This window comes from Neopelma chrysocephalum, unplaced genomic scaffold (genome assembly GCF_003984885.1).
Source record: "Neopelma chrysocephalum unplaced genomic scaffold, ASM398488v2 Primary Assembly neopelma1_91, whole genome shotgun sequence".
NCBI classification, from domain to species: Eukaryota; Metazoa; Chordata; class Aves; order Passeriformes; family Pipridae; genus Neopelma; species Neopelma chrysocephalum.
This window is the reverse complement of record NW_020897753.1, coordinates 2956332-2973763: the sequence shown is the minus strand read 5'-3', so window position 1 is coordinate 2973763 and position 17432 is coordinate 2956332. Positions and strand designations below refer to the sequence as shown.

General features: G+C 39.6%; 1 protein-coding gene across 7 annotated transcripts in view; it reads left to right on the top strand.

Moving 5' to 3' along the window:
• Nucleotides 1–17432, top strand: part of PLCB4 (phospholipase C beta 4) — a 194718-nt gene that overhangs the window by 137570 nt on the left and 39716 nt on the right. For 5 of the 7 annotated variants that reach the window (XM_027693332.1, XM_027693327.1, XM_027693328.1 and 2 more), the window contains 13 exons: nucleotides 410–620; nucleotides 1224–1317; nucleotides 1538–1617; nucleotides 2059–2143; nucleotides 4662–4752; nucleotides 5885–5977; nucleotides 7136–7236; nucleotides 8919–8954; nucleotides 11569–11710; nucleotides 12338–12422; nucleotides 12638–12762; nucleotides 14707–14758; nucleotides 17007–17109. In XM_027693332.1, the coding sequence (XP_027549133.1) occupies nucleotides 410–620; nucleotides 1224–1317; nucleotides 1538–1617; nucleotides 2059–2143; nucleotides 4662–4752; nucleotides 5885–5977; nucleotides 7136–7236; nucleotides 8919–8954; nucleotides 11569–11710; nucleotides 12338–12422; nucleotides 12638–12762; nucleotides 14707–14758; nucleotides 17007–17109 (1298 nt within the window). The remainder of the gene's footprint in view (nucleotides 1–409; nucleotides 621–1223; nucleotides 1318–1537; nucleotides 1618–2058; nucleotides 2144–4661; nucleotides 4753–5884; nucleotides 5978–7135; nucleotides 7237–8918; nucleotides 8955–11568; nucleotides 11711–12337; nucleotides 12423–12637; nucleotides 12763–14706; nucleotides 14759–17006; nucleotides 17110–17432) is intronic. The other 2 variants (XM_027693333.1, XM_027693331.1) reach the window with 1 other exon arrangement.

Here is a 17432-nt window from a genome sequence, read left to right as displayed (position 1 = left end):
CCATGAAAGAGGGGAGGAAAGTGCTGTAGAAGGCTGGTACATGCAAGCTCAGGATTTCTGATTCAGAAAGTCCCAGAGACCAAAATTATTGGGAGTTCTCTGAGGAGATGTCACTACTTGTTTGCCTTCTTCACATCCTCTTGGTGCCTTAAGTCTGCTAATGGTGAGTGCTGGACCTCAGGTTTTGAACTGGTGAGCACCTGATTTTTTCTTTTGTTATCTGGAAACATAATGGCACATTTTGCACCAGGGTCAGCTTGGAGTGGTGGAAGGGGAGAGCTTCTGTCTGCTTGCAGAAACCTTTGTAAACACAGTTTTTGTGCTAGGATTCCTGCTCTGTGAGACAGTTTGATTCCTATCCACTCTGAATATCTGGGAGTAATTTACCATGCCTTCTTCTTCCTTCTAGGTGTCATATCCAGCGATGGGTTTTGCAGATACTTGATGTCCGATGAAAATGCCCCGGTTTTCTTAGACCGTTTGGAATTATATCAAGAGATGGACCATCCTTTGGCTCATTATTTCATCAGTTCCTCTCACAATACCTATTTAACAGGCAGGCAGTTTGGTGGCAAGTCTTCAGTGGAGATGTACAGACAAGTGCTTTTGGCTGGATGCAGGTTGGAAGCAGGAGATAACAGCCTTTAATATTTGTGAATCTTATACCTTAAACCTACATAATATACCTTGGTGATGATGTATTGTATAATTGAGTGTATAAATATGTTAGTGTGGTAAATGAAAACACACATATTTATTTAAGACTCTTACTTTTCTCATGAAAAACCTTGAAAGGCAGTGCAATGTAGAAATTGATACAAGGAGAGAGTTTGTGAGAATGGAAACAGAAGTTAGATGTCAAAATGACAACTGAAGAATTTCAGAGGGCTTTCTGCTTTATAATTAAGAAGTTTATTTGTAAATGAGAATCAGTTTATGATATCCTGCATAATTTCTTGACATTCTAGCCTGAGAATCAGAAGAGTGTTCTAGTGCTGAAGACATTATTGTCCAGATGTAAATACATTGACCCACAGGTGCTGTAAGGTAAAATATCCAGACTCATAGGAGGAGTCTGAAGTTACAGCTTAGAAAGGATTGTGTAATGCCTAGAACTGCTTTGTAACTTACTGCTCTGACCATCGTTATTCAGGATCTATCCCGAGTAGCTCACCTGGAATGAAACACTAAGGAAGCTGACATCATTTTTCTTGGATTTCTAGGTGTGTAGAGCTGGACTGTTGGGATGGCAAAGGTGAAGACCAGGAACCAATAATAACACATGGAAAAGCAATGTGTACAGACATTCTTTTCAAGGTAAGTGCCTGACCTCTACACCTGGCAGTGAGCCCCAGAAGAACCCATGGACAAGAATCCGAGCGGGGCACCCTCCCCTCCTCAGCAATGAGGTGCTGCTCCCATGTGACAGACTGACAGGTTGCACGGGCACAGTTCTTGTCCCCAGATCTTAGGGCTCATTTCTGACCTGCATCACACACCCCTTTTCGAATTTGAATCCTGTTATTTCATTTTTTAGGATGTAATTCAAGCCATTAAGGAAACAGCGTTTGTTACATCAGAGTACCCTGTCATTCTTTCATTTGAAAATCACTGCAGGTACGTAGTGCCCGTTTTTAATTTTTAAATGGTGCAACGTCTGAGAGAGGTGATATAGTTTAAAGTACTGTAATTTGAGTGCACTTGAAAACTCTGTAGGCTATTGCAGGTATACTGATTGTCACTTGCTAATATACTATCTTCATATAGCTTAATAATGGCAATATTTTTATCTGTGATAAAGCTGTGAAATATATTTGGATGTTCCATTAGCTGTGTGAGATTGAGTTATTCTACTTTTTTGGTCTTTAAATTCATCTTTGTCAGATAATAGACTTTTATTGACAGCATAATTATACAGTAAAGTAATACTTCTCAGTGGAGACAAAGTGGGCAGTATATAATTTGGGATGTCTGCATTACTTAGTATTATTCTATTGTGCCGAGTAATAGTGATTTTTTTTTTAATATTTAAAAATTAACCTGCACACTCTTTTCCAGCAAATACCAACAATACAAGATGTCAAAATACTGTGAAGATCTTTTTGGAGATCTCCTGTTGAAGCAGCCTCTAGAAACACATCCAGTATGTTATATTCTGCCAGTCTGGTGGTTTTTTATATTGGTTGTATTTAAAAGGGATGATAAACTGAGATCATATCACCTGTAGTGCTGTTCACTACCAGTCCTGTGCTTTCAAAAATGACTAGTGATTTTGGGTGTCTATGCTTTTTGGTACCAACTTGTCTTTGTGTGATTTGTTTAATCTCTTCTGTACAGGGCTCTGGCGAGCAGCCTGGGGAAACCCATCCCCTTGATGTGGGACGTAATATCAGCACCTACATAAAATACACCACACACATTGTATCTGCAGGTCATACATAACTCTGAAACTGCCAGTCACTGATGAAAACCAATTCATTATAAATTGCATGGTCTCAGCTGAAGAAAGCTCTTCCTTCAGCTGCACATTGCATGTTTCATGCTCCAGATCAAGTCCTGCAGTCTAGGTGGCCCCCACTACTGCCTTAAGAATTAAATTAAGCACCAGGAGTTTCCTGCAGTCTCATTTGGACTGTCAAGTGCACTGTAATCTGCATGCACTTCACTCTCCTGCGTGGCAGGAGATAATAACAGACACTCCTTCACAAACACAACATTTGAGACTTTAATAGCTTGTTACCCAGAGCTTGCAACTCCTCCTCCAGACCTTCCTTACTCTGCTTACAACGAGCTTGTTATGTGCCAGCAATCACCCCAAACCTGCAGATGCTCCTTAGTGCCACAGCAAAGAGCACTCTGCCTTACCTTTCAGCTCCTGCCCGTGTGGCCCTGGCAAAGGGGGCTCCTGGCATTAGCATTGCTAGAGCTGTGCTTTTCGTGGCTTTCCTTGCACGTTGCAGGGGCAGCAGCACACAAGGCTTGGTGAATATCAGGTTGTTGCCCTGAAAAAGTGCATCCCAGAGAACTAAACCTGCAGTGTTCCCCTGTGGTGTATGCAGCACATTGCCACGTTCCTCACAAACAGCAGCTTCCAGCAGCTCTCAGGGAAGCCTAAAACAGAGCTGGCCAAAGGCTGCTACGCTTCTACCTCAGGGCCCAGTATTTAGCCTCGGCTGCCTGTGCTCTGTAGCACTGCTGAGCCTTCTGCATTTTGTGTCCTTTCCTCCTCTTGGCTGAATTCAGTGCCCAGCTGCTCACAAAGCAAATGTTGCAGAGGTGGCAGGAGGAGCCTGGAACATACACTTTAGGAGTGCTTGGGCTCCGGTAACCTCGGCTGGTTGACTGAGGAGGGCAGGCTTAAGAGAGACATGGCATTGGCTGAAGCACATTTGGTTTTAAGTAAAAGTAAATATTTGTCCAAGTGGGCATCCAACTGTGCCCTTGCTTGGGGATGCAGACTGGCATCCTGGAAGCCCAGGGATAAATGAGCTCTGCGGCACTGACATCTAGTGGAATTACAGCCCCAGCGCTCTCGAGAACTAATGTGTTTTCTCTTCATCCAACATACTGAACCTCCCATGGCTGAGGTTGCCTGATGGGGTGGAGAATCATTACCCTCCTGCAAGGAGGTTTGCACCCATTCTCCTGGAATTGGGTTGATTTTGGTTTTTTTGCTGGGTTGTTATTTGTCACCTCTGCTGCTTTTATTTGGTTTCAAGCTGTGGTGGTTTGCTCTTTTGTTTCTTCATCTAGAATGTTACTTCTCTGTAGCTCAGTTTTGGATTTGAAGATAAAAATATCTAAATAATTCTCGTAAGACTTTTTACTAGAAATACCTTCTACTCCTGTATCATTTATGGTTCACTGAAAACCCCAGTCCATTATACCAGCAACCCTTTGCATTGTATTCTTAGCAAGCCTGAGGTGGAGAGGTTGCTAATTACTATACAGAAGTCACTGTTTCTTAACCTCATTGTTGTGAGAGGGCTTAAATTAGGGTATTTTGTACTTTTTCTCTTTTCTCAATAATATATTTTCTTCTTTCCCAACCTGGAACAAACCTTTTAGTAGTATTTCCTACTATGTGAAATTTGCCTCTTACCTTTTACGAAGATGTGACCCTGTGACCATACTGGCAAAACTAGTCCTCATTACCTGGCTAAGGACTGGGTAGTTTTCCATTCACCAGTGCTAGTCCTTTTCCACTCTGTAGGTGTGTGTGGGCTCCCTCACTTGCATTATTACATCTTGAAGGGACCATAAAAGGTGACTGACTTAAGAGATCGAATAACAGGCTAAACTGTGACTGTGTGTGAACCAAGGGAGGGAGGGAAAGTAGGAAGTGCTCTGATGAGGAGTTGCAGGTCACATCCATGCCCCCTGCTAGGCAGGAGAGAGGGGAAAATGTTTTGACCAGTGCAGCTGAGGATGGCACAGGCTGGAGACCAGCAGCATTTACCTGAGCACAGCTTTGCCATGGGATAGGAAGAAAGCAGAGGAGACCATAGAACTACAGTCACACTAGATCCTGGGGTTGTGCCTGAGGTGGCACTGCTTGTTCACTGTCCCTTACTCTTTCTGTCCTAAAGTCAAAATCCCAAATAGCAATACAGAGGGGCCAAATTGCTGTTATTAAGCCTTTTCTTTAAATTGTTTTACAGCTTGATCCAGGTAAAGCCTTACCATCTCCTAATGACCTCAAAAGAAAGATTCTCATAAAGAATAAAAGGCTGAAACCTGAAGTAGAAAAAAGTAAGTAAAGCTTGTCAAATATTAAATAAACAAAAGGCCAGCTCGCTACAAAAAGACTTTGTTACTAAAGTTTCCAAATTGCTTATACTTTAGTGTTGGAAGCATATGAATTATATGTAAATGACATTTTGTTTGCCCTTGTGTTTCATACGAGTGCCAGAGTCTGGGCCGTGATATCAGCATGCAGCAAAGGCATAGATAGACCTGGGAATGTAATCCTGGGACTTTTATCAGACTGCTGGTGGAGCTAAAATATAGCACAGATAGAATCTCTTGTAAATTCTGCCTACACTGGTATGTTTGCATTGCTGTGTTTTTCCAGGATAAGCATGAAATTAAATGGAATTTCAAATTGCTCTTCTTGCTGTTGTTGCCAGTTCTGATATTTATCTTCTTTCAGTAATAATAATGCTGCTATATTAGTTTCCAGTATGGCTGTAATGATAAACCCTGCTCCTCCTCCATTCAAAGATAAGCATGCAGACCTTGCACTGACTTCAGTCATACATGGTGTGACATTTCATCCTGTCTAACTGAAATGCACATGGGAATACAATGAAAATCCAAGCACTTTGCCTCCATTTGCATGGATCAAGCCCCGAAGAGACAGCTGTCTATTTATTCTTTGAAGAAGTAATATGCTTGCTCCAAAGATCTTTGAAGTCTATGGAAATTTAAGAGGAATTTCTTCACAGAAGGGGTGACTAGCCACTGGAATGGACTGCCCAGGGAGGTGGTGGAGTCACTGTCCCTGGAGGTGTTTAAGGAAAGACTGGACGTGGCACTTGGTGCCCTGGTCTAGTTGCCATGGTGGTGTTTGGTCATTGGTTGGACTCTGTCTCAGAGGTCTTTTCCAACATAAATGATTATGTGATTCTGTGAAATATATTTCTTAACTTGAGTGAGGTTTAGATACAGCCCTTGGTGACCACTCTTCAGATCTAACAGCAGTGTTTGTTTATTGATGCTCTTTGCTCCGTAAAATTTTATTACTAACTGAAAACTTGGAGAACTCATTAAACGAAAGTAGCTCTCGGGGTCCGAGAATCATTTATGATTGTTCTCTTGTACTTCTTTGTGCTACAAACTGTTCATGCCACGACTAATTTAATTTTATTTCTCATATTAACAGAACAGCTTGATGCTCTGAAAAAGATGATGGAGGCTGGGGAAACTGCTGCTCCTAATATCCTAGAGGATGATAACGAAGAGGAAATAGAAAGTGGTGAGGATTTCATGGAGAAGGGCTCTCAGATGTTGCCTGTGGTAAATCAGTAGGGTGGCATGAGCTGTTAGGATGCTCTTTACCCACATGCCTGCAGTCTGTGCCAGCAGCAGTAAGTCTGGGCTCAGTATTTGTACATACCTCCAGCCTTACTATCTCATCCCAGGCACACAGCACAGCTGCTTCTGGCTCTGTGGTAGGATCATGGGCTTAGTTGGTGGCACTAGTGGTAATTTTAACTTCCCCTTACTTTTCAGAAGTCGTATTGGAGCACCAACCAAGTAAAATTTTCTCTTTGTGTGTGTGAGAGAGAGACTGGGAAGCTGTGCTCTTTGCTTTGGAAACAGATTCTGGCACTGTGTTTAATGCTTGTGTCAGGTTGGATTATTGCATTATACTTTTGAGGGATAGGATTTTTCTTGCCAAGATTCAGATATCTTCAGTGTAAATGTCTTGCTCTGAGCTGGAATGTATTTATGGCCAGCACAGAAAAATAGACATATTTAGGGTATGATCCACCTTGTCTGTTTAAATGTCCACCTTCAGAAGAAGTAAATCATGCATTGCCTGCAAGTGTCTGAACCAAGGTACTTTGACCCATGTCATAGTGAATGTCCCAGCTTTAGCCTACCCCTTGGTCCTCGCATATATTAGATATATTTATTTTTTTCTATTACTTTACTTCTTGAGTACCCTAGATTCTAATGGAAAATCACCTTAAAAGCAAATGAAAATGATTCCCTAGAGTAGGGGCACACAAAGAGACTGTAACAATCCACACAAGAAGCCCGGACACTACTATTTTCTTTTATCTGTATTTAAAGAACTCTATCATCATATCTTGTTATTTCCCCAAGGCTATTGGCTTTTCTTTTTACACTTTTTCTAAGCAAATTACTGCTTACTTCAAAAATCCAGTAAATAAAATTTCTCTTGCCATGCCAGAACTCTAAGGATCTTTGGCCTTAGCTGTAATTTGCTACATTTGGAAACAGTTAAATAGCACTTGGAAATCTAATACGCTGTATTTTATTCCTGTTTTTAAAAAATGCCCAGACCAAACCTGTGTATTCAACTGTCATTTGTTGCATGTCTGGCACAAAACCAGCAGTTGCTGTGTGGTTTTTTTCCCACTGATCATTTTTCTCTTCTGTGCAGCTGACCAGGAAGAAGAAGCTCACCCTGAGTACAAATTTGGAAGTGACCTTACTGTCGATGATTACAGTCAAAAAGAAGCTGTTGCCATCAGTGTCAAAAAGGTGGGATTGCTTCTTATATATATGTTTTTAGAAAAACTTCCCATAGAGGCAGTTGTAAAAGGCACTCTGTTTTGTGGAAGCATCAGAGCACTTGTTGTCAGAAGATTCACACCTGAGATCTTCACCAAATGCCCTTAACCTTTAGGTTCATGAGAACACACAGTTTTGTAGCCCAAAATAGTCCTTGCTTGTTCAGGTAGAATAGAATATTCATTGAGGAAACAGGATCAGAATGGAGGGAAACAGTGTACAAGTGGGGGATTTGATCAAAAATACTGATTAAAGGCAACAAGAATTAAAAGCAGCAAGAAGTTTCCTGCTCCTGCCTCTGATATTTTGCTTCACATCTCAGGTGCAGAGCCCTACTAAGAGGTGGAACATCAGATTCCTTTCTCAGTGGTGTTTTTGCAGGGCTGCATTCTGTGTCTTCATTGCAGGGTTTCCCTGTGTCATTTTTTATTGTTCCTTAGGGTAGACTCTCCCTTCCACCTACAGCAATGAAGGTGGGGTGGTGGGGCAGTGGGGCTGTGTCAGACAGCTGATAGGCAGGGGAAGAGTTCCCTTTATTCCACTTATACCTGATTTAGTACAGTTTATCAATCTCTGCTCAGTAACTTGAATATTACTTGATGGTAATTAGATACAGAATATTGGAATTGAAATCTAAGCCTGCTCTGGCACTGGAGATGTTATTGCTGCTTGCTACAGAAAAAACCCCCACATGTGAGTGCTAAGGTACCTTATCAGATCCTGCTCCTCTGTCATTTAAGTATTTTGGCCACTTCTTCTCTCCTGCCTGGCTACCTTTGGATCTTACTCCATAGAGAAATAGAGGTATGGATAATCCTTCCTAGCACAGACTGCCCTTGGCAGCACATCTCTAGCAGTATCAGAGATATCAGACCTGCCTTCTATGTATCTCTTCATCTTTTCTTCTTCAGGACTTCTATGAATCCTTCCACTGAAGTATCATTTAACTTCTTTGCTTTAGGGCAGTTTCACTTAAAAAGTCAGCTGGTCCTTGACTACCTGAGTGTTTCGGGGTTTGGGTTTTGGTTGGGGGTTTTCTGGTGGTTGTTTTGAGGATTAGTTTTTTGTTTCCAGATTAGTCACTCATCCTCACCATGTCCTTGAGTAACTTTTCTGCTTCTTTGTTGATCAGTGACTTGATCTTTATCCTTTAGGAATTTACATCCAGTGCCAAGACAACATTTATCTGTCGAAGTTTCTCAGTAGTGGTAGCTTGTAATTGAAGACAGACAGCAGACAGGCCTTTTCTAGATGTGGATATTTCAAGCGTGGTTTACAGCAGCCTTAAGTTTTCAGAGCCTGGCAGTTTGCATATCCAGATTGGATGATCTTTTGTGTGGTCTGGGGGTGTTATTCTTTCATTCTTCTCTGAAACTTCTTGTCCCCAACATCTAATGAGAGCTCTGCTTTGGGCTTAACTGACTGGCATTCTTCATCCTATTCCCAGGTTGAATTTCATATCTTGTGTACCCAAGTTTCAAAGAGACTACAAATTTTTGCAAGTTTATGGGACAGATGAGCCACACAGGAAGGTGTGGAAAAGGGTATACTTTTTGCTAAATTAATTAACTTTTTGAGGATTTTTTTCCTTACTGTGAGTGTTTCCTATTGCTTTTTCTTTGGGTAACGTATATATATTTTTTTTCCCTTAGGCTGTTGAAGATTCTGAGCAAGAAAACAATAAAAAGGTGACACATAGGATGTTATGTAGTTTATTTTATTGCTTTCCATATAACATGCATATTACTTACCATGCATTCTTAGTGGTTTAACAATTTTGCACTCAGTTTTACTGCACCTACACAGTATTTTTGAAAGTGACTCCATCTCCTTTTGTCCCCTAGGGTTTCTTTGACTATACTTTTATACTGGGCTTAGGGCTGTCAGAAAATTTGGGAACAGACAGAAGTGCATGACTTTTGCCTGCTTAAAAGTGTCTGATCTCAGTCTCAAATGTCATGGACGGGGAAACCAGTTCTTTGAATGGTGTTGAGATGTATCATCCCTGCTTCTTTTTTTTCCCTCTGCCCTTACCCTGACTGCACTTTGTTTTCCTCTCTCTTTTTCTTCCTTTTGCTTTCCCTGGGGACTTCTGCATTTATCTTCTCCCAGGAATCCCTTCTGTAAGACACTTCCCACCTCCTTCCACTGTCCTCCTCCTCCTCTTCTCTCATTAAAGCTGCTCCTGTTCCTAACCACACTTTGTTTCAGTCTGTGTTGTTTTCTGAGTGGGTTCTGCTTCTTTTCTTGAGGAGTGGTGAGGTGTAAATAACAGGGACATCAACTTTCCCCCGTTGTTTTCTCTATCCCCTAAAAGGTTCGTGTGCTGTTGTAACCACTCCTTTGTTTCTGTAGACTTTAAGAAACATTCTATCCTTACCCCTTTCTTAATTCATAGTTTTAAAGTTGTGAACACTGCAGAGTACAGCCCATTTACTCTAAAAATTATGGGTCTGCAAGCAAGTAAGATAAAATCAATGACCAGTAGACTGTCTTGGAACATTGAGCTAGTGTGTCAGTAATGCAGTCATACAGCTGTGATACCATTGCCAGGGCACTAAGGCATCATAATTCCTTTGACTTCCTTTTCCCTGGAGTTCATCAACCCTGGTGTAGGTGTTAATGGATCAGGATAGTCAAATATGGTCAGTGGTTCTGAGCAGTCAACAAGAGGCATATTGGAGAACCCTGGTTTTTACAAGATGGGTGGTCACTTCTTCCTGAGTTATTTGCCTTTCAGAAATTAAGACACTGAAAAGGACTGGTTTCATTGAAAACCTTTGGCCTGAATTTGACCTAAACTCTATTAATAAATATTAACCTAGTAATAAAAAAGTATGCCTGTTTTCTACTAATAAAGGGGTGTACCTTTGGCATATTTAGGGAACAGATCTGTGAACCCTCAGTCTGCACGTTCCTGAAAAGCAGTTGGATTGAGCCCTGGTGATCAGCATTAAAATATGGTGTCAGTTTGATTTCATGGGCCGCTAGAAGTTTAATTCAGTCTAAAATGCACATACAACAATGTGTACCTGCACTCATTCTGCTAACTCAGCTATTCTATGCACTCAGAAAATGATGTTCCTCGTGACTATAATCATCTTATATCGAGGCATAAATGGTTCCACTTCACGTGGTTTTCATTCTTTGAAATGTGTCTGCACTGTGTGACAGGTAGAGGTACAGACCCATAATACTGGCAAGTGGTTTTACATTTCCTTGACTCTCCCATCTCACTGAGTAAATGAGTTACAGTAGTGCAGGTTCTGTGAACTGCATTATTCTCTAATGAGAAAGGGCTTTGCAGTGCTTCCTCTTATTGACTATTTCCTGATAAAATAGGGTAGGAGAACTTTCTGATAAACATGAGCTGCAGTCTGAAAATAAAAAGCTGTACTGCAAGAATTTTTGACTATACTTAGTACTTCCTAGCAGAAGTTCACTGACAGCCTACAACAGGTTAGATTTTTTGGTAACTGGTTCACTGGTAGGAGAACAACCAAAACTGTATGTAGGAGTTTGCTTAGATTGACAGGGATCTTTTTTCCCCTTAATTTCAGTGAAAAGAATGTGTTTCAAACTGGCTTACGGAAAGGAAAATGTTGGACAGGTAGATCCAAATAAGAAATGCTTCCTGTTGTGAGTTTCTGGCAGATGAGATACTTGTAGAAAACTTTTGAAGTTCTGTTATAAACAAAGTGCATCTTTATGTGAATGATGGGTTCAGATTTTTATTAGGTGAAGTGAATAGGAATATGAACTTGGTACAGTGTCTCTTGTTGGTCTTGTGACATTTGTTTGTCCAGTGAAGGTTGTGATCCCTACATTTTGGTCTCCTGTTAGTAAAGATTAGTAGTTAAACCTATTTATGTTTTGATGTTGAGTGCCAAGTATGCATTACACCACCATAGGTGCTATCAGCAAATGTATATTAAATCACAATTTTAGGAATTTATTTGGCAAAAATAGATCATTCTCTCCCAACATTGTTCAACCTGTTGTAATATTTCTCTTTTATCCCAGTGTTATCCTACTAACTTCATGTAATACTTACCTGCTGCTTAGGAGCTTTTCTGTTATCAGTCCTCTTGCATGTGTCCTGTAACACTGAAAGTCTTTGGTGCACATATCAGTAAGAAAATAAGCCTTAATTTGTGACATTGAATTTCCACTTTTCTTGTATTAATTTGCCCTTTCTTTAACTTTCTGCAGATTTGGGTATAATTTTGTACCGCATTAGAAAATTCCAACGGTAGGGTTTGTACACAGAAATAGTGATTGTTCTTTTTGATGTGTTTTCAGGGTTTAGTAACTGTTGAAGATGAACAAGCGTGGATGGCATCTTACAAATATGTAGGTGCCACAACCAATATACATCCATATTTATCAACAATGGTCAACTATGCTCAACCTGTAAAATTTCAAGGTTTCGATGTAGCAGAAGGTAACATAAAAGGTTGAATGAAATACAAGTGTTTGCTTATCCTAGGTAGTTTTTTAATCTCTACATTTTCCTCAGTTTAGAAATACAGGCATATTTGATAGTTTAATGACCACCATCGGTATGTTTGTAGATCTGTTGCCTTGATTGTAAAGTTAGCATGTTATTCCATTGGTCATCCACACGGAGTCACTAAATTACTGGGAGAATATGGAGCTGTTGAGATAGATTCTATTCTATAGGCCTTTCCAACTGAACTGCTTTTTTCAGTTCATCTTTCCCTGCAGTAAGGTGAGCATGATTGTCACAGTGGTCAGCACTCAGCTGATATTGCACACCAGGCCATTTATCATGTTGTTTTGCCTTTTCTAGCCCCACAACGCAGGCTCTGAATAACAATTTTGTCCTAAACAAAAAAGGAAACTTTTGTTGATTTCCCAGGAAGTGAAAGAAAAAAGCAAGTCAGGAAACCATGAAATTTCTCACCAGTATAATTTGATTCTATGAGTAACAGATAATGGGGAAAGAGACCAGAATCTGCCATATCCTGCTTTTGTGTATAGTGCATGATTTTGAATTTTGATTTGTCATTACAGAAGTGTTTTAAAATGTCTTGTTTTTCCTTCCCAGAACGTAATATTCATCACAATATGTCCTCTTTCAATGAATCAGTCGGACTAGGGTATTTGAAGACTCATGCCATTGAGTTTGTGAAGTATCCTTTCACCTCCTCACATCACTTCTCTACCAGTGCTGCGAATAAACCAGTGTACCTTTCTAGATTTAGTGTTCCATGCCTGTAAAGGAAAAGGGAAAGCAGCTCATGGAAGGAGAAATAGTAAGATTAATACAGGAAATATTGAAGACACCAGGGTATGGCTATACATTTCTATGATGTTTTTATTTCATTTTCCTTGATGAATTCTACAGTTATAACAAACGACAAATGAGTCGGATATACCCAAAGGGAGGCCGAGTGGATTCCAGTAATTACATGCCTCAAATTTTCTGGAACGCTGGCTGCCAGATGGTCTCACTGAACTATCAGACCCCAGGTAGGCAGCAACGACCAGTGAACCTCAATCCTAAAGAATGGCTTGGGCAGGAACTCTCAAACAGATGCCATGGATTTGCTTCTGGCATTTTTTGAGGGAACAGACATATGGCTAAATAACACAGTGGAGTGGAATTACGGAAGCGTAAGACAAGGAGCAATAAAAAAAGCCATACACAGAAGGAAAATTCAGCCTCCTTTTATGGAAAAATAATAGAGTACTGCAGCTTCTCACAGAAATGGTTTTTATTAATAAAAAGTATTAATTACAGGAAAAATCAGTGCTTTCACAAAACACAGCTTTGGCACAGTTGGGTGCACGTCTGCAAAGCAGAGATGGAGTGTGCAGATTAAGATGGTAAAAAGTAATGACTGTGTGACAAATGCATTTCTGGACCAGTCATTGTGAAGCGTTGAGTCATGTGCTCAGCATCAGAGAATGGGGTCTGAGATCCCAGCTGAGAGAACGATGCCAGGGAATGTAAATGCCTCTCCACAGGGTAAACTGAGAGGAGATGTATTGTTCCTGTTCAGTGAAGGTGTGAGTATAATAACTATAAGGGTAGGCTTTTTGTTGTTTTGATTAGTTTTTTAATGTATCTAGGAATGTCTTCAATCATACCTGTAAAAGACCAGTTTTGCCATCTCCTTTTTCTAGCTGTGGCATTGCTTCTGTGCTTGTTTCCCCCCTCCCTAAACGGTATCTTTGCTACTGCAGACACTCCTAATGATCATACCCTGAGTTGTGTCCTGCAAAGCTGTGCCCTGATTTCACTAGCTGAGGAAGCAGGAGAAGTCTCTGCTGGAATACACTGCTTTTAGAGCACTCCACTCCACATAATACAGAGGCTGGAGCAGATATGCAAACCTCACTGCATGTCATGCCTAACCCTTTTATATTGCAAAATAAGAGTAGTAATTGTATAAGTGGAAGTGAACAACTTTCCTGTATTCATCCTCTATCATCCAGTTGTGCTGTCAAGCTGAAGAATAATTGAGGAAATAAGTTACAGCTGCCCAGTAAAGCAAGTAATAAGTGATAGGAGCATATGAGAATCTTGTATTTTGTGTATCAGAGTACATACAGAAAAGATCTTGCTTCCTTTTGAAGGTAGAGTCTGCTGGGCAAGAAAATATCTGTGTTATGGCTGAACAATGATATTCTATTCCAGTGTAATTGGAAACCTGCAGGAAAACATTTTATTTTCACAAAGTTCTGGAGAGGGTTGGATGAGAGGGAGGTTATTGCATGTTTACTGTATATCTTTATATACAGGTGCCATAATAATGCATTGACCAAAACTCATCATTTAAGTGTTGAAACTAAGCAATGCTGCTGTGATGTCTGTGGTTTGTTTTTGTGGTATTTTATTGAATTAAGCCCATAGAAAACCGGTGTGATATTCATCTCACCTTCTTTAAAATGTCAGGAAAGAGCTTCATCAGAGGTAGTTGTCTGTGGTCATTATGAAGAAATATATACTTCAAGGGTGTCTTGTCTGGTATGTTTTATATTCTGCCTTAGACTGAGGTTAGTTGCACTGTTAAAGCTCCTGTATCCCTCTGTTATTCCAAGTGATCTGCAGAAATGGAGACATCTGTACTGTAGGTACCAAAAGTTAGATGATGGAAATCCCATCCCACAAATGTAACATAACCACAGTCTGTTGCTTCTCTGCCTGTTTGATTTCAGGGAATCAAACTTACTGTTTCTTAAGCACAGCGTAGACTTAGTGTGGTTGATAAAGCTGTTACTACTGTAAAGAAATCTGAAGTTTTTCCTGATTGCTTCCTTTTATTTCTTGGATGTGTGGGTTTTATGCATTAAATTTAATTTTTATTTTGAACTCATTAGTCTGGACAAACTGTGTTATTTTCTAGAAAGGAATGTTCGTGGTCTGCATTATTCTCCAGGAAAGGTAGTAATTTCTTTGTCTCTTGACAGATTTAGCAATGCAGTTGAATCAAGGGAAATTTGAGTACAATGGATCATGCGGGTGAGTGATATGATTCAAACCATTGTCACTGAGGAGCAGAATCCTTTAATAAGGTTTTAATAAAATTTTGTCACTGTTAATTATGTGTTACAAAAGAAAAATGGGATGCTAGGTGAAGAGTAGAAATCAGAAGAATTCAGAGGGAATTATCCCCGGTAAGCAGGTATTCTAATGAATACGCTTTTTAATTATGCCCAGTTTTTAAAGATGAGATAGAAGAGGCTTTGTGTGCAAATTATGAAGATCGTGAATACCGTATGCAGTTATTTAAATACAACTCCAGCTTCTGTTCTCAGCCTTTTTTTTGAAGACATGCCTCAGAGTGGAGATTCATCGCGCAGTTCACAGAATTGCCGAATTTGCTTGGACAGGGAACTTTTTTTTAATCTGTGTACTGTAGTTGGAGTGTGAATTTCACAGAGAGTGGAAAAATGTTTCATCTCTCTAAGTTCTTGCTCACGACCTTTGCATGACAAAGGATGCTCAAGTGATGCTGATAGATTATTTTTTTTTTAAACGTTGAGTTTATACCTTAATAGGATAGAGTGATCATTAACATCAGGAGAAAGGAGGAGTTTGATGAATTACAGGAAATGACAGTCCAGAAAATCTGCAGACTCATCCTGGGAAGAAACTACTCTTTTTACTGCTGCAAATCTTATTCAGAAAGAAAGTCTGAGTAGGTGAAGCTTGGTAAAATTCCTCATCTGCAGAATGAGCTTGGCCACTCCATGCCTTTATCACAGTTGTGAGCTCTCCAGGTAGAGGCTCTTGGGTTTAACAAAGGTGCAGTCTCTATAATTTCAATCAGAATAACACAAATAATAGAAAACCAAAGCTTTTTTACTGCAGAGCATGGTTCCTTCTTGTTTGACTCACAATCCTAGTAAAAGAGCACCTTTACTTCTGCCAAATTCTTCTGAAGGACAGGGAAAATTACCAGTTAAATTCCTGGATTCTTACATCCGTCTTTTGATATTAAAGTGGTAATGCATGGTAATATTTTGATATGCATTATAAATGTGGTGGTGTTTCAGTCACAGAAAGGATGCAGGGCAATGAAAATAAAAACTTAACATTTCCTTCTGTGTATACTTCTTTTTTTCTCAGATTTACAGTTTTCATGCTGGTGAAACAAGATTGAGCCACTCTACTACTTTTTATTTCAGCAGGCTGGAAGCAGAAATAAAGGATGTTTCTGATAGTTCCCTACTTTAAGTTAATAAAATATTATTAAATCCCTCACATTTATAACGTAAGAAAAGTGAGGAGTATTATTTTTCTAAACAGAAACCATGTTAGGAAGAAATGGAAGAAAACACTGACATTCTTTCCACTGGAATTTTTCCAGCATTTTTGGATTATTTCTGAGTTCTGTCTAGGCCTTTATAACGTTGTGTACCAGTGATTCACTAGAGAGACTGGAGGTGGATAAAAATTAATCTTCTAGCAGCTTGGTCTGTCAGGGTTGCAGAATTAGCAAGATTCCTTTAGTTAAACATTTTCTTCCAGCACTGAAAGAACCTCTGTAATGTGCAGCACAGCATTTCTGTGATCAATTGCTGTTTCATTTTGATGGCAGAATCCTTGCCTTCTGATTCATCACAGCACATATTGGCTTCATTGATATGTTGATCCAGTGCATAGTCCTCAGGGACAGATTGTAAGTGTTATTGTGGTAGTACCTTTCATGCCACTATAATTAACAATCTGTCAGCACTGACATTATCAGTTGTTTCCCCCCAAGGTTTGGTAACCATGATGAAAAAATTAGCTTCAAGCTGAAATTTGTTGTGTGAGTCTTGACTCCGAGGAACTTCTTCATTTAGAAAAATAAAATTGAAAACACCCTCTGTATTTTTCCAAAGTTAAAGAATTAAAACCAATGAGAGCAACTACATTTTATTATATGATAACTTGCTATATTTTTAAAATGGATCATTCAGTTGTTTTGAAATGTCCTTGATCATATTACATTTATTTTTCTCCTGAAATCTAGGGTTATTTTCATCTCTCAGTAGCTGGTAATTCAAAATGAAGATGAACATTTATTTGTGTTCTAGACAACCATAATACTTCCTTTTACTTCCTCACACTTGCAGCTGGAATGAGAGTCTGTGTTTTACAGTGCTGTAGGACAGTTCATTGTTTAAAACTCATTGTTTAACATCCATTTCATTTGTATTTAATACAGTTTGAATTTCCACACAAGAATAATTTTCTCCTTTTTTTTTTCCCTTGAAATAAGGTATCTACTTAAACCAGATTTCATGCGACGACCAGATCGAACGTTTGACCCGTTCTCTGAAACTCCTGTAGATGGTGTAATTGCTGCAACATGTTCTGTTCAGGTAAAACAGCACCAGACAACTGTCATCACACCCAAATCACATTTAAAAGTCAGCAGAAATAAGATACCTACAGAAAGTGTGTTTGGACTGTGAAGATTTCATCAAATAATTTCTTTTTTTTTTTTTTTTAATTGCTGGCTAAGGTGTCTTTGTTTACTTGATCTGAGTGGAACAGGATAGAACTAGAAATGATTTGTTGTTACATATTATCATGTTTAACACCCTTCGTGGTCTTTTTGAAATACGTCAGCCCACACAAGTGAATAAATGAGTGAAGATCATTTCTGTGTACGGTATAAAATCATAAACCACCACTTGTCACT